At 38.3% G+C, this 21,125-nt stretch overlaps 1 protein-coding gene across 2 annotated transcripts; it reads right to left on the bottom strand.

Moving 5' to 3' along the window:
- Nucleotides 1-89: 89 nt before the first annotated feature.
- Nucleotides 90-20,430, bottom strand: LOC106954026 (thrombospondin-type laminin G domain and EAR repeat-containing protein). 2 transcript variants are annotated; one of them, XM_015043227.1, is made up of 19 exons: nucleotides 20,208-20,430; nucleotides 19,320-19,429; nucleotides 19,097-19,215; nucleotides 18,868-19,004; nucleotides 16,737-16,925; nucleotides 12,834-12,898; nucleotides 12,603-12,764; nucleotides 12,284-12,516; nucleotides 11,922-12,012; nucleotides 11,698-11,851; nucleotides 9,287-9,418; nucleotides 8,821-8,938; nucleotides 8,619-8,733; nucleotides 6,750-6,930; nucleotides 5,234-5,292; nucleotides 4,963-5,139; nucleotides 2,321-2,499; nucleotides 1,717-1,818; nucleotides 90-1,625 (listed from the first exon to the last, which is right to left on the bottom strand). In XM_015043227.1, the coding sequence occupies exons 5-19, from the start codon at nucleotides 16,816-16,818 to the stop codon at nucleotides 1,472-1,474; spliced, it is 2,004 nt and encodes a 667-aa protein (XP_014898713.1). In that variant the 5' UTR covers nucleotides 16,819-16,925; nucleotides 18,868-19,004; nucleotides 19,097-19,215; nucleotides 19,320-19,429; nucleotides 20,208-20,430; the 3' UTR covers nucleotides 90-1,471. The 2 variants fall into 2 exon arrangements, with proteins under 2 accessions (XP_014898713.1, XP_014898714.1); XM_015043228.1 differs by lacking the exons at nucleotides 19,320-19,429; nucleotides 20,208-20,430 and having other exon boundaries at nucleotides 19,097-19,252.
- Between the last annotated feature and the right edge of the window lie 695 nt (nucleotides 20,431-21,125).

The raw sequence follows: 21,125 nt of genomic DNA, 5'->3' as shown, positions 1-21,125 counted from the left end.
TAAAAACAGTTCAATTAAAAAGTTGATTTATGTTATCAAAATATATTCACTTTAAATATAGCACAGAAAATGTATCACAGAAAAAGTTACTTGAAAATAAACTCAGAATTTATTTCTTTACAGTAGCTCTTTTATAACCTGAGGAGAAAATTGGGTTTACGATATGACAAAATAACAACAAATAGTAGTGAGTTTACTGTCCGGCAGCAAAAACACAAATCAATAAATAAATGCAATAAAAAACAACAGGACAGACTGGAACAGAGCCAAAGAAAGGGTCTATTATAGAACAGAAATTCATTAAAGCATTATTAATTCTAATATTTAACATCATTTACATAAACAATTTTCATTAAGTCATTAATTTTAGACCTCAGAGAACATTTCAGTGTAGATTTGTATATGATTGAGCAGAGAAACCTGTAGAGGGGAGCAGAGGGCAGTAATGCTGATGAATGACCACACCCAAAGAAATTTCACTTCATAAAAAAGCAGAACATCACAAGTATCATTTTTACAAAACACTTCAAATGCTTCAAGAATGAGGAGACAATTTCTGAAATTATTGACCTATTGGTGACACTTAGGAGGTTAAATATTATCTCTGCTGCTCAGAAATTTAACTACTAGAATGTCAAGAAAGTCAAGAAAATGTCAGAAAGCAACAGTCTTCAGTCAGAGGTGTCTTCAGATTAGTTGCAAGATTGACTGCTAGCAGAGATCCTTCTTTTCCATAGCATCACCATCCACAGCGACTCTTTGAAGGTACTTGGATGATGTGAGTTATGACATTTAATTTCCCTTCAGGATAAATAATGTAATTTTAATTACATTGAATATAGACTTGGCCTAGTTCAAGTTTCATTCATTCAAATGAAGAAAATGGCTGGAAAGAGACCACAACCTGTTCCCGACTAATTATCAATCCCTCGATGTGGTAGGAGTCCACTAATTGGGATGTAAAAGGGAAATGTTTTTCAAACTGTGCATACTTACCATTTCATTCATCCTGATTTATTTATGTACATAATGTTTTAAGTTTTTACTGTACACCCAGTTTCAGTTGGAAATTCACAAAAGTGTTTATATGTGGGGCTCCAGAACTTTGATTCAAAAACAGAAACAGATAAGGAGCTTTTAGCCTCCTAATGTGATGCTTTTTCAGAATTGATTTTTTTTTAGATCTATTAGTTTATAATTGATTTTTATGTCAAATAAAACTGTTAACCTAACTGGAGGTTATATTAGAAGCATAAAAAATGTTCTGTGTGAAAAACATTAAGAATAAATCTGCAATCTGGATCAGTTCCGTCTGCAGAGCTTATCATAATTTAGTTAGTTTAAAAAGTGCTTCTTATAAATAAAGTATTTTTTCTTCAGAGTTTGAGGATGAAGCTGACAGAGAGGAGACTCCTCCTGAAGCCCCGCCCTCAGAGACGTGAGGACATCAGTCTGATCCAATCAGAACCTCTCAGTACGTTCTCAGTCTGAACACCTTGCTGAGCCTGGAGGTGGCGCTGGAGTAGATGAGGAAGGAGCCCTGCTCAGTGGTGAAGTGTTCCCAGTCTCTGCAGCCAAACGTGAGCAGACTGTGGACCGGGACGAAGCCCTCGTAGCCCTGCCACCTGGAAAACAAACAAACACACACACACACACACTGCTGGTCAGATGAAGTCAGATACAACACCTGCACAGGTGTGGATGAAGTTCGCTCACCTGTAGATGACGCTGTTTACAGAGTAAGAACTGCCATCGTAAGAGTTCGCCACAACCAGGAACTTCTCGTCTCCGATGGTGAAGAACTCCCAGTCAAGAGCGCTAAACACAAAAAGAACCAAAACACACATAATCAGTCAGACTTTAAAGGGTTAATCATCTTCTTTCATTTTAGACGTTTATAGAAGAATAATAGTTCCACCATTGGCAGATTATTATAACATAACATGTTTTCCCATGTTATAAGTGAAAAACTCTGCCAGTGGAACTAGTACTTTTTAAAATAATATTAAGGAATTATTTACTTAAAACATGTCCTGATATTTCACTGAAAAGTTACTTGTAAACTAGTTTTGTCTTATTTTAAGTGTATTAAGACAACTGGACTAGAAACAAGACAGAAATACTTGGTAAGATTTTGTGCTTTTTCAGTGTAATGAGCAGGTAAAAAAACAGCCAAAGAACTAATGGTGAAGAAATAAAGAACACTAACAAACAAGAAGAGAACAGGTAAAAAATGGTGATAAAGAGTGATGTGGAAAGCTTGAATTTGTAATAAACAGACAAAGAGCAGGTAATGACAACAGGAAGTAGATTGGCTGACCTGTGAGTCGGGATGTCCTGGAAGCGGAGGAAGGTCTGGGTGAACATGTTGAGCTCGTACACGGTGGAGTTGATGTTGTAGAGACTCTGGGATTTCCTGGAGAACTGCTGACTGTTGGCGACGGCGAGGAAGAACCGGCCGTCGATCTGGAACATCTCCCAATCCGTCGCTCCAACCGTCTGCCAACGGATGAAGGAAACATTTTATAGGGAAGTTTTCTGACTTCAGGAGAAACTTTACTGATTAATATTAGGGCTGGGTTATTAATCGATAAAATTGATTGACTTAATTTTTGGTTTTTGAAGATTTAATTTTTGGAATATCTGGATTTTTCATTTTTGCCAATGCATCAGTCATGTCATCTTGTTTGATACGCATGTTTTTCTGATTCTATTTATTTGGACTTTGAGTCAGGGTCAGGCTACGAAATGTTTTAATTTTATGAGAACTCCAACAAAAATAAAACTCTGTTGTGACGACTTCAGCTCCAGTCGTTCTTTTTTCTAAACAGTCACAGTTCTTGTGTAATCAACTCGAACTCATTCTCATAATTAAATAAAAATTCCCATAGCCTGGTCATAATACTCTGTTGAACAACTCACAGAAGGAATGATTTAAATAACAAAACGTTTTTTTGTAATTTTAATCATTGAAAATATTTTTGTTCATTTATAATTTTTAGCAGACCCCTCTTTAAATGAAGGAATTGGCTTTACTGATGAACGTTTATTGGGAGTTTCACCTTAAGAGCTGTGTGTACAAACAAAAGACAGTGTAAGCTACAAACAATGCTCTTACAACCGTAATGTTTCAACTAAAAATAACGTTCACTACTAAAATATCAACTTTGACTCAAAAAACTAAACCAGTATTCTTATACAATACAGCAAATTTACAATTCCGATAGATCGATAAAGAAAATATCCTTATATACAAATAAACATACCTTGTGCCTCTATAAAAAGGAGACCGCTAATTATAAGATACGTTTTGCTAACTCTGTTGTTTTCTGTTCTGTTGTTAAGCCGCAGTTCTACCATATAAACAAAGGAAACTGTCTTATCAAAATAAAAGCATTCTGTTAAAACCGGAAGTCCATCAATTATTATAAAAAATAAAATTACTTAAATGCAATAAGTGCAAAAAGAGGAATACAACAAATAAAACAAATAACCCCACATAATTTGGGGTTCGTTACAGACTGGAACTGAAGTCATCACAACAGATTCTTATTTTTAATTTAAAACTACTCTTTTCTCGTAATTTTAAGTCGTTTTTTTTCCTGGTAAAATTGCGTCTTTATTTGCTAATATTACGACTACATTTTCATAATTAAATAAAAATTCCCACAGCCTAGCCATAATACTCTGTTGTACAACTCACAGAAGGAATGATTTAAATAACAAAACATTTTTTGTTATTTTAATCATTGAAAATATTTTTGTTAATTTGTAATTTTTTTAGAATGAAAGAGAGAAAAGAAAATTAATAAAAATCTGAAAATTGGGACTTGTATGGGGAAAAAGTCATGCTCCAAGACAAATGCTCCAAAAAAGTTGTGTTATAAATTATATGGATAAGACCCATCCAGATTTATTAAAATCACATATGAGAAGCTTTATAAGCTTTAAACATTTGAGTCTTTGCACATATGTCATTCAATTTTGTTTACAAAATGATGCAGAATCTGTTTCTCAGATTAGCTTGGATATTTTATTTAGAAAAATCTAATTTTTAATTTTTTTTAATGCTGTGATCCTTGGATTTCTTGTGTAAATCAATGAAATGAAAACTAATCTATACATGTTTGTTCAGAAAAATGAGTAGCAGAGTGAGATGTGATGTGTTTTTGGTGATAATGTGTCACCTGTGTGCTTCTGGAAGAGGTTAAATTACACAGCAGGAGGATTTAATGTGATTTTGTGGTTTTAAAACTGCAGTAAAAGTCTCTCTTCAGTCTTCAGCTGGAAAATCCCCTCTTCCTCTCTCATTAATTACTCACTGCTGGTTTCCTGAACTTTCCTTTTCATCATCACCAGCAGGCAGAGATTAAAATGTATTTCTAAAAATCTGCTGCTGATTTTATGTTTCTATTTCATGTTCTGACTTCTGTCATCGCATTAAAACGTTTTCCTGCAGTTTGAGGAGGTTTATTACAGACGCAGAGAAGGAAAAACAGGCAGCTGCTGCTGGAGTGGAGACCCATCAGACCAGCAGGTGGTTCTTCAAGGTGCTCCAGTACAAAAAGGGTTCTTAATTCAACCTGATTTTTTATTTTTGTCTGTTTACATTAGTTCAGATTTGGACTTCAACCCATCCATTGTAACTGAATTCATGTATTAACTGGATCAGAATCAGATTTCTGGAGGGTTGAAGAACAGACTGTGCCTGACAGTCTAAACTCAGGGATTAGGCTAAACTCTCACTTGCTCCAATCAGATGCAGCCTGTATGTGATGTCACTCAGTATTGTTGTGTTTTTGTGTCATCACATCATCTCTGTCACCAGAATCGCATTAAATTCAACAGTATATGTCTGAACTTCACCACTAGAGGGTGCTAAAGGTAAAAAGTTGTGGTGGATTTCATCCCACATCATATGCTGACTGCAGCCCTGATCCAAAGTCGCGTCTCAACACTGACCGTGATGTTCTGGAAGCTCCGGAAACACCCGTCCAACCAGACGTAGATGGTGGAGCTGATGGTGGTGTTCTGACCGTTGAAGGTGTTCGCCACCACCAGGAAATGATACGGGCCGATGGTGAAGAACTCCCAGTCATAGGCTCCGGACGTGGACAGAGTCTGGTTCACCTCAAACAGCTGGAGGACAGCAGGACAAAAGGACAAAGATCCCAAACATGAATACAGAGTACCGGACATCTTCTCATGTTGACATCAGGCCAGTGAATCTCACCTTTGTGTCAGGGTTCCACCTGTAGATCACACTGTGGATGTTATGGTTGGAGTCTTTGGCTGAGGACACAGTCAGGCACAGATCCTCATATTAACAGCTGAAGTCAAACATTCCGCCTTCTGGTGGTTAATAATGGTAAAAGTCTTTACTGTTATGATCTACTGCTGTACAAGTTGATATAAAAAGTTGTTAAAAATAAATATTAACTTTCCATCTCATAGCATAGAAAGCAGAGATGTTCTCAAATCATTGTTTCCAAGTACAAATCAGGTTCCAAGTCTTTAAGGGGAAAGTGTAAGTGAAGTCTTACTACTTTAAAAGGGAAATCCAAGTCACGTCTCAAATCTTAAGGAAAAAGTTTGTCAAGTCTGAAAGTCGTATCTTTGCAATCCGAGTGCAGCTCGAGTTGCCATCTCTGATAGGGTATGCTCCAAGGCTGAGTGCTTGGTCCCCTTATCTTTGTAGGGTCATGGTCTGGTCTGGTTATCTGTTCACATGGTTTCATCATATCTCACATATGCAGATGATATTAAGCTGTACTGATGATTAAAATCTGTATTTTATCTTGCCTCTTTAACATCCACACACATGAGGGGATCAGATAAAAAAAAACTAAGATTTTTCTATTGATTGTCACAGTTTATCAGTCCATCATCAAAACTCAACATAAAACCTTCACTGCCAAGGGGAACTCATAGCAGGAGTTTTGTCTTCCCTGTGCTTCTCATGAATCTTCTGGCTAGTTTATGGTTCCGTGTTAACAAAATTATCGTACAATGATAGTTGGTAGCCTAACTGGTAGTACTGGGACTCTTTCTGGAGTCCTAATTGAACTGCAGCTTTCTCAGACTGTGTGCGGATGAGTCTCAGACGGCGTTCTACAGTTTATGATCTGATCCCAGTTCACCTGCATTCTTTCCTCTCAGATCACAAACAATCTCTTTGGGCCAGTGAGTTTGTTTTTATCTCTACAGGAAACATTTGAGCGTGCAGATGGAGGTGTGTTTGAAGTGGCTGCAGGTCCACAGGCCAGGAGATAGCAGCGCTCTCTGAACTCTAAAGTGTTTTATCAGCTGAAAAACCACGACTTTCCTCACATCAAATAGTTGTGTTTTGAAGCTCTTAACGAACGAACTCGCCGCAGAACGATCAGCATCTCTGATCCTGTTACAGTTCACCAGCAGAGACACAGGAACCTGACCACACTGCAGCTTGTTATTTAACACGTCTGATTACAGACGGCTCAGGGATAAAACATGTTTCAGAAAACACTCTGATGAAGAAATAAAATGTGCTTCATGTCAGTACAGTCATAACAGCAATAAAGATGCAGAAATTCTTCTATTAACTGACTGATTCCTTTACAACAGAGTGACAAATGTCCCTGAAATCAGAGTCTTCTTGTGTTAGAAGTAGGTAGTTACCTCCAAAGTGAAGACTAAAGCCATTATTGCTTCAAAACTTCATCAAACTGCCTCACATCAGGGAATGTTTGGGATGTTTTGCTCCAGCTCACCTCGCATGTGATTGGCCACCACCAGGAAGCTGTTGTTGTGGATGTGAAAGGCCTCCCAGTCCCGAGCAGAGTGGGTCTCCAGAGTCTGAAAGCGAATGAAACGTTTCTGCCGACGATTCCACCGATAGATGGTCGACAGCTCAGGTTCTGCCTTCTGCATGTCCGCCACCACCAGGAAAACCTGAAGGGTGGAGGAAGCAAAACATGATCTGTTGCACAACTATTATTTGTCTGCATTAAAGATTATTTAATACAATGTCTGATGATCCAGAGTCTTCTCTAACCAGTTGCTTCCAACGCTTTGGTGAGTTATATTGTTCACTTTTGGAGAATTCATCTCTCTCAAATAAAACAGTAAGGATGATGGTTTCAACTCCAAGTTTGGTCTTTTGTCATGAAGCACAAACCGGTTTAAGTTTGAGCTCTGAATATATTTGGAGAACTACCACTTCTTCCTTAATGTCAGGCATCACATGCTTAGGGCTCAACATCCGGGCAGTAAAGACAATACTCTACAGTAACGCATCCTGGATGATGGCAAGCACTGCTAGTCCACCTCATTTGCTTTTGCCAATCCACTTTAAATCTCCGTCTGGCCATGTGGTTAGAAAGCCACACAGAGAGATGTTGGAGTAGGGGATACAATCCTTATTTGCTATGATCAATGGAAGAACTTCCTCCTTCTCTCTGCTCTTTGGTCTTCCTTTGTATTAACTCCTCTGGGATTTGAGATTGTAGTTCATGTATTATTTGAACTTTCTGGATGCTGACAAGCTGTTCTTGGTTATAAAAACAATACCTCATATCAGGACTACAGCCACAAGCAGGAGCCCTTAAACGACTGTTCAAAAGTAGAAATTTAAGGGCAAAAAGCCATCAAGAGCTGCAGCATTCAAAGCCAGAGACGTTCTCTACCAGAAATGGGAGCATCATCCAGATTTATCGTGTGACATTGTGTCAACCATGGTAACACCAGAAATGTTCAGAGGCCTCAGCTTCAAAGGTCAACTCCAATCTGATGATTTCTGTGGTTGAGAAAGCAAAAACTTATGCTTTAGGGGACTTTGTAGAGGACATGGAGAAGGACTTTCAGTGGGCCTATAGAAAGTCCCAGGCTGTGCTTGTTTGTGTACATTTGACAATGGATGATGAAAAAATGCCTGTAGGCGTTTTATAGTTTGGTCACCAAGTTCACAGCTAAGAAAACAGTCTAGGAACTTGACTAAATCTTGGGAAAAGATTAAACATTTGGTGGGAGGTAATTAAAACCCCCAGGTGAACAAGATTCACCCTGAGACATGAAAAATGTAGGTAAAAACCCTGCAAAGGAGTAAACAGAAAAACAAAACCATCAGAGCGACTCAGGGATTATAAAACACAAAAAATCAGATTCACGCAAAGAGACGTGGATCCATCCAATGGATTTGAATTGACTAAAGAACCGGATGGAACCAGAACTCCAGGACAAACATGGATCTGTGGTTCTTTGAATTAAAGATCCTTCCTCTCTCCAATCTTTACTTTCAGTCCAGGTCTGCTGGTGCACAGCTGCTGTGAATACCTGCAGAGCTTTGTGTTAACACCTGTGCTCCTCTAAGAGCAAACACGCCAACACAATGAGAACACAGGAGGCCTTAACACACCTTCACAGGTCACATGATCACAGGTCACATGATCACAGGTCACCCAAAAGAAACATCAAACTCTTTTTGGGTCCAGGTGAGGCAGCAGAACCTTTTTAATCTTGACTTCTGGAGACTATTTTCCACATTAGGTTTATATTCATGACCTTAGATCAGGTTTCTACCGCAGCTCTCTTCTTGAACTTGGCGTTACCGCGGACAATTGTTGTGTTTAAGTGACTCCCACCTTGTCATCGATGGTGAAATATTTCCAGGCTTGAGCTTCCTGAGTGCTGACGTTCTGGTACAGCTGGAATGACCCATTAATCCATTTGTAAATACCAGAACCGGGTCGGGAGTCCCTGTAAGAACAGACAAGACTGTTATCATGAAGATTGAAGACCTTCATTTCCTTGAGAGCTGATGTGGAAGGATTCTGGTTCTGGTACCTGTTGGCTGCAGCCATGAACAGGCCTTCAGACGGGATGGAGAAGAGCTCCACATCCAAGGTTTCTGAGCGGGTGTAGAAGTCCTGGTAGTCCTCCACATAGTCCAGACGCTCTTTATCTGCAAAGAAGACCGATTTACTTGTTTTAGATGTTGTTAGTAGATTAGAGAACCTCAAAAAACTAATCATTAAGCAAAAATAATTGATGACATGTAAAATAACTAGGGTCGGGACTTAATTGTGCTAATTTAAAATAAAAATAAAAAAGATAAATAGGTTTTTGCTGGAACCTTTGTATTCACGCGTTTCTGGTACGCCCATAAATCTGTCGCACAGCTGACATACTCCAACAGCAGCAATGGATGAGAAACTGGAATTATTTCCATAATTCCAATTTGAGCAATTTTAAGGTAAATGGAAACAAAGGTAATGTGAGGTTCTGTGAAGTCTCGTCCAGTCAGACTCACCCTGCATGAGGGTCCTCCACATCATCCCGTCACAGATGAACAGACCTTTCTTCCGAACGTTGAACCACAGCTGACCTTTCTCTGGGCCTGAACATGGAGGACGATCGCCTGCAGTCACTCTGGCCTCGGCCTCTGAAAGAGAAACAAAACAAGAGGTCAAATCTGGTGCACAACTAAACCCAAGGAACATAAATCTTTAATAATTTTCCATTGAAGCTATGACGCCATACAGTTTTCCCATTTTTCAAGGTACCTATATTTTCTCTGAACATCTAAAAACTGTTCTTTCGTTGAGAATTTGAAGCATTTCAGGAGTTATTGTGTCCCATTCTTCTTCTTCACACCTTAATGTGTCCAACATTTCAGATAAGTTATTGTCTCATCTTTCATTTTCTATATTCTCCAGCATCCTCTGTTGGGGACAGATTAGGACAATAGCCGGGTCAGATCTTTGGAAAGTGCTTGAAATGTAATTTTTCTTATACTGGTAAGCAGCCATTTCTGTTTCAGACTATGACAGATCATTGGAAGTACATCCCTCTAAGTTCAGAGAAATGGACACTGGGCAAGGTTTACATCAGGCTTATTTTCTGCATAGTAAGGTTTCTACTGTGTCCTCTCAAAATTTCCTTTATGTTGCTTGAATGTTTTGATGATATTGTGCTATGCATAATAAGAAAAATGCAAACCATTTTCAGTTTTTCTTTGAGTAACTTGATCCTCTGAACACCTCTGTGACACAAGAAATTGTGAGTCACAGCAACATTTTTAGACTGTATTTTTTGCCCTAATTTTTCCCAATCCCAATGTTTTCCAAAACATTTCCAGACCTGAAATGCAGGACTGTATTGTCGTGCTGCCTCTAATAAAATAAACCCTCATTGCGCTGCGTTCCCACTCTCTGTGGGTTGAGGTTTTTCTAGGATTGGGTGTGTTTTCGGTTGTAAAGCTGAGGGTGGATTAAACTCTTTCACGGATCATAAAAACGTGATCTCTGGTGGCGTTCCCTTTAGAAATCTGAGGTCAAGTTCAGGCGACAGCGGCTTGCACGGCTCGCTCAGCTGCAGGCAGGTACATAAATTAAGATGCACCTCGGGCGGCTTTATATAAACCATGAGTCATGATAAGTCTGACAGGATCGGTGCTGAACTTCAATCAGCAGAACTTTATTAACTTTGTCATCATGAGCCTGGAAGAAAAACCCGTGAAGAAGTCTGAAATATGTCTGTGATCGTTATTGACTAATCAATCAAGGAGATTCATCAACTGAGCTGAGATCAGACAGATTTAAAAAAAAAAAAGAAAAGAAAAGGTGAGACTGCTCCTCAGCAGACGTCCTGACCGCGGCACCTGTACTTGTCCTCACCCGCCTGTCGCCATGGAAATACATCAAACAGAGGGACAAACCTTCAACTCGTACTCGGCTTTACTAAACCAAAATATCTGCCCTAAAATGTCCCTGAACCAGAGCTACATCCAGGAATCCTTAGCAGACACCCAGCTTCAGCAGAACTACAAATCCCAGCAGGGTCGGTGTTTTCCACAGAAGCAGAAGAGACACAGAAGCTAACAGAGCCTGAAACTGATAAACAAACCGTTCTTCATGGTGTCAGTCAGTCTGGAGCTCAGGTTACTGAATCGGTGCTGCCATCACAGCTCCAGGTTTACACTGCAAACACGCCACAGTGAAAGTATGGAAACACTGGGGAGAAATATTTAGCTTTTCAGTCTGAACAGGTGAGACAGGTGAGTTTGGTTCCTCCTGAATCTACACTAAACATCTGCAGGCATCAGTGTTTCCAACACTGAATCAAAATAAACATTTGATGGAAGAGTTTTAAAGGTGCTGTCACAGTTTTATGTCTTGCTGTTTATGCTAGCGTATTGCAACTTGTGTGTTTGGTGAATATACATGTAAAGAAATTAAGGATTTTTTGAGGAACGTCAAGTCCTGTGATTATTTGAATTAGATGATTGTGTGTGCTCTAGGAGTTTGAAAAGTCATCTTTCATCATGACCACAGCCTCACTTAACCGCCTCCGCCCATCTACACTCTTGGCCACGCCCCTTGTTGTCTCTTTGCTCCGCCCACTTTTATGGAGTTTTTCAAAATTTATGCTTTCACCGGGGGGTTAGCTACACTTAAAATCAGTGCTCTGAAATGAACTGAAAATAACTAGCATAATTAATCAGAAACAAGCTGTCAGTTTCAAGCATTCAGCATGCTAAGATGAGAGAACCTTCATCAGCACAGACAGAGCATTAGATGAAGGAATGTTGGATCATGGCCACCATATTTGATGCTATAATTTAGGGTCAAAACTTTAAACTGTATCAAGGTTTCTTCTGTTGTGAGATGAGCTATTCTGATTTGATGAAGAACTGCATGAGCTGCTGGTTTTTCTTCTTACCGTATGGATAAACTGAGCCCTGCTGGTCGGGTTGGAGCGGGGAGGACTTGAGGACCTGTGGGACAGAGAGCTCTGCCAGTCTGGGTTCAGAGTTGGGACAAAGTCTGGGCATCGCGTCTGAGCCTGGAAGAAGAACCAGCTGACGAAGTAGACCCTAAACACAAAAGAACCGGTGTGATTCTACATGAAAAACTATCTGGTTCTGATTCTGATCATAGACTCACAGAGAAGCGGCCCCTCCAGTGGCCCCTGCTGCCGATGATGAACCTGGACCCTCTGGTGCTCAGAGTGCTGGGGAAGGTCCGGACCTGTTTACTGAGAGACAGGGAACCAGTTAAGAAGGCTGACAGAGCTGTGGTCCAGTATACTAATGGCAAGTTCTCTAAAATGGGTTGATTTTTTAAAGAAATCTTTGTGTTCAACAAGTCTATGGGTTGAACAATGAACCAACCTAAACCAGTTTAAGCAGGTTTGAACTGGTCTAAGGGTTGGATAAAAAACTGACCTAAACCCATTTAAACAGGTTTGAACTGGTTTTTACCGGTTTGAATCACCCTGAACTAGTTAAAACCAGCTAGAAACTCACATTTCCACAGGCAGCCCACAGTCAACGGTCAATGTTGCGTAAGGACCGGTCACAGCCAGAACCACGGTGTGCCATCTGTCGTCGTCCAATCGGACATTTTTAAAACTGATCCTTTTCCGACCCCCACCACCAGGGGGAGAGGTCAGAAGGTGAAGACAGTTCTCAGAGACACGTAGCCCCAGCAGCAGTGACTCGGATCCCTCCTTCACCACAGAGAAGATGTACTGATTCGTCTAAAAATGGAGAGAAAGAGAGCAGGTTAGACGGTTCTGAGCTGGACTGGAGAGGACCGGATCAGATCAGATTCTGTTATGCTTACCTTCTTCCTCAGTCTTTTTATCTTCATGGTGGCCACCAACGAGAACTCAGAAGGAAAATAGTCACAGTTGGTGAATATCTGTGAGGCGGTAAAACTCAGAGCTGTCGGTGTGGTGCCGGTTAGCCTGATACCTCTGGACCCTCTGGACTGAACCATCTGCACCTGTTGGCACAGAACATTGGTCATATAAACGTGTTAAAGCTCCTTCATCAGTTTCTTCAGGTTTCCTACCTGAGTGGGCGTGGCTTGTGCTGGGCGTGGCAGGGCTTTGGACAGGAGGTCAATCGGACGCAGGTCTGAGGGGAAAACATGGCGTCAGTCGGTTCTGGAGCTGAGATTCACTTAGAAAAGCAGAAAATCTTTCAGAGGATTTCTGCTGACTAAAGCAAAACATTCCCTCTAGGATGCTGTTTGTAAAGTCATATTTTCACAATGTTATTCATTCATCTAAAAATGTCAAAGTTTCAAACTAAATATTTAATTAGAACACTAAATATATATCTTGATAACTAAATATTTATTTGGAAGGTAAATATTTACCTTGCCTTTGGTTAGCAAATAAAATATTTAGCTTCAGGCTAAATAGGTAGCTTCCTAAATATTTAGTAAGCTAAATATGTAGTTAAAATCTTTACTTAAGTGTGCAGCTAAATATTTAACTTGCTAGCTAAATACATTGTTTGAATCTAAATATTTAGTTTGCTACATAAGCATTTAGATTAATATTAATATTCAGTTTTAGTTTGAAGCTAAATACTTAGAAGGCTAACTATACATTAACATTCAAGTTAAATATTTTTCTTGTTTGTAATTAGCACACTAAAATATGTAGCTTCCAACTAAATATTTAGCTTGCCAATTATTCTTATTACAGGCTAAATAACTCAAATTATTGCTGTCAATCTTTGATTGTGTAACTTTTCAAATGGTGAATCATAATTTCCGTGGCCACAGCCAGATGAATCCAAGTTAGAGCAATCAACTAATAGACTTTAGAAACGTAAAAGGTTTTTCCTAGAAAGGATCCTTCAAGGCTTTATATACTATTGGTAAACCTTTAGGTGTTATACTTTCAGATTAGTTTGTCATTCCTGCATAATCTTTGGTCAACAGGTATTTCACATTCCGGTGAAACTGGAATATCTATTCCTGCTTTTCGGACTCCAACACATTTCAAACACAAACGTTTCTGTGAAGTTTTCCCACTGAACCTTCTCACTCCAAAGTACCAAACCCCGAGAGGCAGCAGCTTCCTGGTTTTCAGGTTGTTGTTGATTAGAATCGTTGGTGTTTTGGAAACTGTTAGAGCCAAAAATAAATCCTGATTAGATGTGGACAGATTATCTGCTGCTGGTCATTTCAGATCCCTGAAAGCTGATTTTCATAGAGGTGAAGTGAAACCAGCAGCTGGAGGAAACTAGAACCTGATCCAGATCAGTTTCCTCCAACAGAGGCTGATAAATGATAAACGAGTCGGACTTCTCTCAGAACGATCCGTATCATTGACTGTAAATCATCAGATTTCTTTTTTTATCAGCTCAGAGGCAGATGGGTTCCTCTGTTTGATGCTGCAGGATCTAAAAACAGAAACAGTTTCAGCTTCCTGTCCCCACAGATAAACATCACAGTGATAAATCACTGCAATGTTTGCTGCTACAGCAGTTCCATGTGCTGAGAGAAAATCAGGACAAACAGAGAAAAGGTAACAATTTATGTACAATAAAGAGAGAATAGAGAAATGCACAGAAAAATGGTAAAAGGCATTTCTGATCCAGAACATCCAATCTATGTCAGATTGCTCCAGTAACAGCTAAAAATGTCCTCAAAATGCAAATTCAGGCCAACCTGAACAGTTTATACAAGTCATGATGGATCCATGTTTTCATGTTATTAAAGCCAAAACCTGACTCTACCATCTGAATGGTTCAGATTAAATCAAGATTCATTGAGCAGGCAGCATTTTTCCAATCTGTCTCCATCTAATTTTGGCCATCTTGTTTGAATTGTGGCTTCAGTTTCCTGTTTTAGAGGTTTGATGACGAAGGACAAAATTTCTCCAGAATTGGACAATCAGTGATTGTATTCTGAATATCTTGGTTGGAACAAGTAGGACTTTGAACATTTGATGAACAGAGTCACTGCCATGCGAGTGACTGAGTCATTAAGTAGCAGAGCAGGTGTACCTGATAAAGTGAATGGGGAGGCATGACATCCTGCCCCAGAATGTAACATTCCAGGCATTTTAGAAGAATTTATCTGGTGGAAAATTGATAAGTCAACCTGAACAGGTCTATCGTTTTCAAGTACTGAACTATAAAAATGTCAAAGTGTTAAATGGAAGGTAACTGGACATGTTATCTTGTTTTGAAGACGTTTCATCTCAAATCTAAAAGGATTTTCAAGCTACTTTCCAATTATTGACCGAATCTACACCTAATTTAACCATAAAAAAGAAGAATCATAAATAAAACAAAAAACATTACAGATAACCCTGAGCATCCTCTTCATCAGTGTCATTTAATAACAAAGTGTCTTCAGTCAGAAGCTTCATCAGAACCGCTGTAACACTGACTGCTGCAGGAGATCCTTCCTTCCTAATGCCATCAATATCTTTGAAAAATATTTGATATTTTGAGAGAGAGAAACACTTAATCTATCTTAAGGGATTAATAAAGTATTTTTGAATCAAATTAAATTAAATAATTAAGATTACAATGCAAACTGAACATTTAAGACATTAAATATCCAGTTCAGGTTGTAACATTTAAGTGACCTGAGGACCAATCTGCAGAACTATTTCAGATGAAAAGAATGACTCCTGACTAAAAAGTCAGTAAATTCACTGAAAGTTGACATTTTAAAGCTAGTTAAAGATACCATGAGTACATAAATATCGATTCTTGACAATAAGTCAATAAATTCACTGCAGGTTGGTATTTTAATTAAAGACTCTATGATTACATAACTATTGAAGAACTCATCAGTTGAATCACTGCGGCGTCGCCGGTTTATCTCTGTCTTAAACACCAGCAGATGTAAAGGAGGCCGAGGGAGGATAAATCTGGTTTTATCCGACATCAGTTTCAGCTGGAATTCCCCTTTAAGCTCCTCTGAGGCCGTCTGTGTGTTTTGGTGCAGCAGCAGATCAATGCAGGATGAATGGAGGGAGGGGACGACAAGTTCAGAAACACGGCTCACATTTCAAAGAAGCAAAGCAGCAGAAACGTCTGAGCTACATAAAAAAACACGGAGGACGGTCCACTGGAGAGAACATTTGGTTCTGGACTCAGGGTGGCATGACTTTCAGTCTTCAATAGTTTGAATTAAAGATTCCAGGTTCTAATTAGCCTGGTAAGAACCAGCCTGTTGTTCTACGATATTTGGTTCCTACAGAGGGTCTGGATTGATCAGGGCTCAAGTTTTAAACTTTACCCAATCAATAATGTTTCACCAGTCTGATACTATGAAGCTTACCAGAAATTACCTATGCAGTAAACAACAATCCTCCACTGCAAAGAGCGAGGTGCCGGGCTGAACAAGATGGACGTCCATGTTGTATAAGGGCCATTGTAGATAGCAAAAAGGAAAAAAATTCCACCAGAAAAATTTCATGAGAAAACAGAAACTCCTGAGCTCCAAAAGTTGAACATTTGGGTGACCCTCAGAAATTTTCTAGAAAAAAAACTTGGGAATTTGAGTTTTGAAAATCGAAACTTTTTGAGTCCAAAAGTCTAAAATCTTTGACTTCTCAAACTTGGAAATTTCCAAGTTCTTTCTCTAGAACCTGCCTGAGATTAAACGAAGCATTTCTGAGTTTTTTCTAGAAAATCTTCAACTTTTGAAGCTCAGAAATTTCCATGTTTTTTTTCTCAAAAATTAAAGAGGTATACAAATAAAATTATTTATTTATAACTTTATATGTTGGTCTGTCTGATTTGTAAATATTTTTAAATATCAAATGGTTGATGTTTTGATAAGTCAGAGCTTAAGTCGCCTTTTTTCCAAATACTTTTTTACTCTTACTTGAGTTTTGGACGGCTACAACTTTTACTTGAGTATAATTGAGTATAATTTTTGAGATTACTCTACCCATCTGTGCTCCTCAGTGGCTTACAAAGCTGCTTGAGAACCTACCTGTGCACGGCCTCCAGCTCTGGCTTCGGACTGAGGAGGCGAGCAGAACCCAGGTGACCAGCAGGGGGCGATACACCAACATCGCGCCTTCTTTAGCGGCTGGTTAACTCAGCGCAGCTTCATGCAGCGTCATGATGCTGATGAGGGTCAGAGATGAATGAGGATGAGGAGAGGATCTTCTTCAGAGGCCTGAGAGGAGAAACATCAGAGAGAAAAAGTCAGGTTGATGTATAAAAAATAAGGTTTGCAACTAACAATTATCTTAATAATCGGGTTTTCTATTGATTATTCTGTAATCGGATAAAAAAAGTCACAGATTTTTCATTTAACCTTTAAAGCTATATTTACACAATTTTAGAAATACATTAAAATATGCAAAAAACAAGTAATTATTTTCTTAAACAAAATAAACATTTTACTCCCTAAAATACAATAACATATCCTTTAGTAATTTATTTTTTACATTGTGCCTTAATTTCGGCTCTGAATATGTTGGGGTTTTTTTTTTTTTCAGCAAATGACCTTTTTTGAATCTGTGTACTCCATTTAATGATAAATTGATTACTAAATTTGTTAACATAGTTAACAATTATTTCAATAATTGATTCATTGTGATTAAACTGAGTTACGATTTCAGCATTAATAAAAATCTGAATTTATTCTGTATATTTTTTTAAATTTTATATAAAAAAAGTGAAGGTAGTTAAAGTGATACTACATTATTAACCAGGATAAATCAAAGTTGTTGAAGGTTTTCCAACTAAATACTGTCTAATTTGCAGTTTTCAGGAACAAAATGGACCAATCAGAGACTCCTCTGTGTTGTCTCCAGGCAGATTTTGAGGAGGCGATTACTAAATACTGGATAAAGTTTGTAAAATGCCTGAAGATTTAGTTGCATCTTTTTAGATCTTTGGATCAATTCTGCTCAGATGTTCTGGTTTCAGAAGAATTAATTTTCTTTTATTGCCATTAAATAAACTGTGGAGTATTTGATAAAAAAAAAATAGAAGCAGCTGCAAGAAGTTCACTTCCAATAATCTGAGAGAAACTTTCACCTATTAACCTATAAAAATGTCATCAGGGACTTTGTAACCAGAGCCTGAATTCACTCGACATGCAAACAGGAAAAACCACATCTGAAGCTAATAATACATCTGTATTTCATGGAAGCAATAAAAATGATCATTTAAGTGTTTATAGAGGTGATTCTGAATAAATGAAGCACCTGATCTAAACATGCTTCCAGTCTCCCAACAAAACAAATTTAATTATAATAGTAATAAGATAATCAGACGTAATTTAAGAACTACAAAAATTGATTAAATATTACATGATCTAGATGGATGGATGGCTGCTCATTTATTGGGCCCTATTATAAAAAACTTTATTTAGTGTATAATAATCCAGTTAATATCTGATTAGATACTCAAAATATTCCATATTTTTATTGTAAGCGGTAAACTTTTTAATACATCATCAATCTGCAGCAGTGACTCACATTCTCCACACAGAGTCTCCACTTTCCACTAAACATGCAGAAAAACAGAAAACTGGTTGAATTTGTCATCTTATTTGTCGCCCTGTTCAGTTTGCCCACCTGGGCAGAGAGCCATATCATCAATTAGTAACCATGACTGCATGTATAAATGCCTCTGTTGGACGTTAGATGTTCACACATGCAACAAAAACATATTTTTGAGTTGTTGTTTTTTTGTTATATAAATAGTACTGTAACAAAGGTGGTCATAAATGTAAAAAAACTATTTTTCAAAAACGTTATGTATCTTATATCATGTTTTCTTTAAATCCAGATCAGACACAAGATAAAACACATCATATAGTTTTACTCTTTATGGTTGTGTTCAGAATTTTCTGAGCAAATTGTTTTGATTTTATGTTTTTAGGTAGTAACTTAGAAACTTTAAGTTTTATAAAAGTCAAACAAACAGAAGCAAACCTGTAATTTCTTGATAAGACCAAGATAACTCTGGAAATATTTGAAACATAAAACATTTTTTTGCTTGTTTAAAGAGTTCAGAAGAGCCATAAGTTGGTCTAAAACAGGTTTTTATCTCCTTGCTTCTTTAATCAGCAGATTCTGGAGCTTTTTAGTAACATAAAGTCAAACCTGGTTGAAAAATGACCACTGAGGTCCAGTTCTGGTTCTGGTTCTGGTTCTGGTTCTTCTGATGTTTAAGAGTAAATCCTTGTCGTAACCAGTTCAGTTGAAATAATCTGGTATCAAGCCATCAGATTTAAGAGAATCTAAAAACAATCAGAAATAAAAATGACTTATTTTCACTTTGGTCTTTAAAATGTTCCTGATCCATTAAAACACAAAGCAGCTCAGTTCCAACCTTAAATCCTGAAATCAGAACGATGATGATCCATTTTTTAAATTCCTGTGTAGAGTTGAGTTGATCCACCTGTCCAGGTGACGGCTGCTGTCTGCAGCTGATCTTCAGGTGGAGTCCCACTGAGGAGAGAGAGAGGCTTCACCTGCAGCGGGACGAGCTCGCACGACCCACATTTAAATATAAAAGAGAGGGAGGAGCTGGGGGGCTGAACACCTGAACACACCTGGGGAACAAACATGTCAGATCAGTGATCCACCTGCCTGGACACACCTGAGGAGGAAGATTCAGATGATGATGATTGTGATGCATCCAAATGGTTTGAAGCAGATTGATCTGAGGATGAAAACAGGTTCAAGTTTAATTATTTTAAATTAAACGGAAGAAAGTTTGATTCTTTCAGCATTTCTGCATTCAAACACAAAAGCAACATGTTCAGTGACTGACGTAAAAAAATAAAAAGTTTTCCTTAGTGAAATCATTGGACAGCTTTCAGAATATCATCTGCATATCTGATCATCATTATAAGGAAGAGGATTAGGGTCGCTGAAAAGAAAAAATTATAATTTTCTTTCTTCAGATTTCAGATTTTTTCCCCTTAGAATTCATACATTCATTTTTCCTCAGTAATCTGATTTACCCCTCAGAATTCTGACTTTTTTCTCAGAATTCAGTTTTTTCTCAGAATTTTCAGACTTTTTTGCCTCAGATTTCTGATTTTTTCCTTAGAATTCTTAAATTTGTTTTCTCAGAATTCTGACTTTTTTCCTCAGATTTTTGAGAAAAAAATTAGAAGTCAAAATTCTGAAAAAAGTAAGAATTTTGTGACCAAAGTCAGAAGATCAAAATATGAATTATTAGATGAAAGTCAGAATTCTTTTTTCAGTGGCCCTAATCCTATTCTGTATTCGTCATTAACTGAATAACAGTGATTCCAGTAGGCATCTTTGTGGCACTCCTGAAGACAGACGCATCCACCCAGTCCACTGTAAAACACCAAAGAAGAAAACTGAACTAAAAAGATGGTTTGAAGTACTGCCCTCTGCTGGCTGCCGGACAGACTGCAGGTTTCAGAGTTTTTTTTACATCATTTTGCAAACATAAGCTCTGATACCTGTTCATACATGTTGGTCGGAGGCCCTCAGGCCTTGTTTTCAGCTCCAGTGAGAGCTGTAACACATCCACACCTTCTGGGATGATAAATGAACCTCCGACATGAAGCAGCAGCGGCGGCGGCAGCATCGGGAACTCTGTGGAAAACAGCAAAGCTGCAGCTGATCTGAGGTCCGTCCATCAGAGAAATTCCCCATGTAGCTCCGCCCCTCACCTGTCTCACACTCCTACAGGTGTGTGATGTCTTCCAGTGTGAGAGTGTGTGTTCTCAGATGTGGAGCTGTGAAGTTCCAACTGGGTAACAGGCCGGAGCAGCTGGGATCTGAGAGCTTTCAATCCCAGTAATCCCAGTTTAAACATGGAGGTGGATCCAGTCCGGCAGGCAGAGACACGACTGGACTCAGAGACTTTCGGAGTCACCGCACCGCACTGTGGTCATGTGTACCATTATTAGTAATCGATTATTCTGACGATTAATCGGGTAAACAGCGTCACATTCTGTATTGTTCATTTAACCACATAAACTTTTTTATACAATAGAAATACATTAAAAATGCTAATAAACTAATTAAATACATTTAAATAAGAAAAAAACATTTAATTGGCTAAAATGTAACTCTGATCGTGTTATTATTTTTAGTAAATGACCTGTTTTTGAGTCTGGAAATAACAATTGATTACAAAGTGGGTTGATGACTATTTGTCATCACGATTAATTGGATACATTTTTTCAGTCCTAATAAAAATTTTATTTATTTTTTTTATTGACAAATGGAGATAATTAATGTGATAGTTCTTAATAATATACCAGGATAAATCAAACTTCTTGAAGACTTTTCCCTCTGAATGTCGTCTGCTTTGCAGTTTTCAGGAACAGAATTGACGAATCAGAAATTCCTGTGTGTTGTCTCTAGGCAGA

The sequence above is a fragment of the Poecilia latipinna genome, unplaced genomic scaffold (genome assembly GCF_001443285.1).
Source record: "Poecilia latipinna isolate Pla-1442-1.1 unplaced genomic scaffold, P_latipinna-1.0 Scaffold622, whole genome shotgun sequence".
Classification (NCBI taxonomy): domain Eukaryota; kingdom Metazoa; phylum Chordata; class Actinopteri; order Cyprinodontiformes; family Poeciliidae; genus Poecilia; species Poecilia latipinna.
Note: the sequence above shows the minus strand (reverse complement) of the source record. Positions and strands in the feature narration are given on the sequence as shown.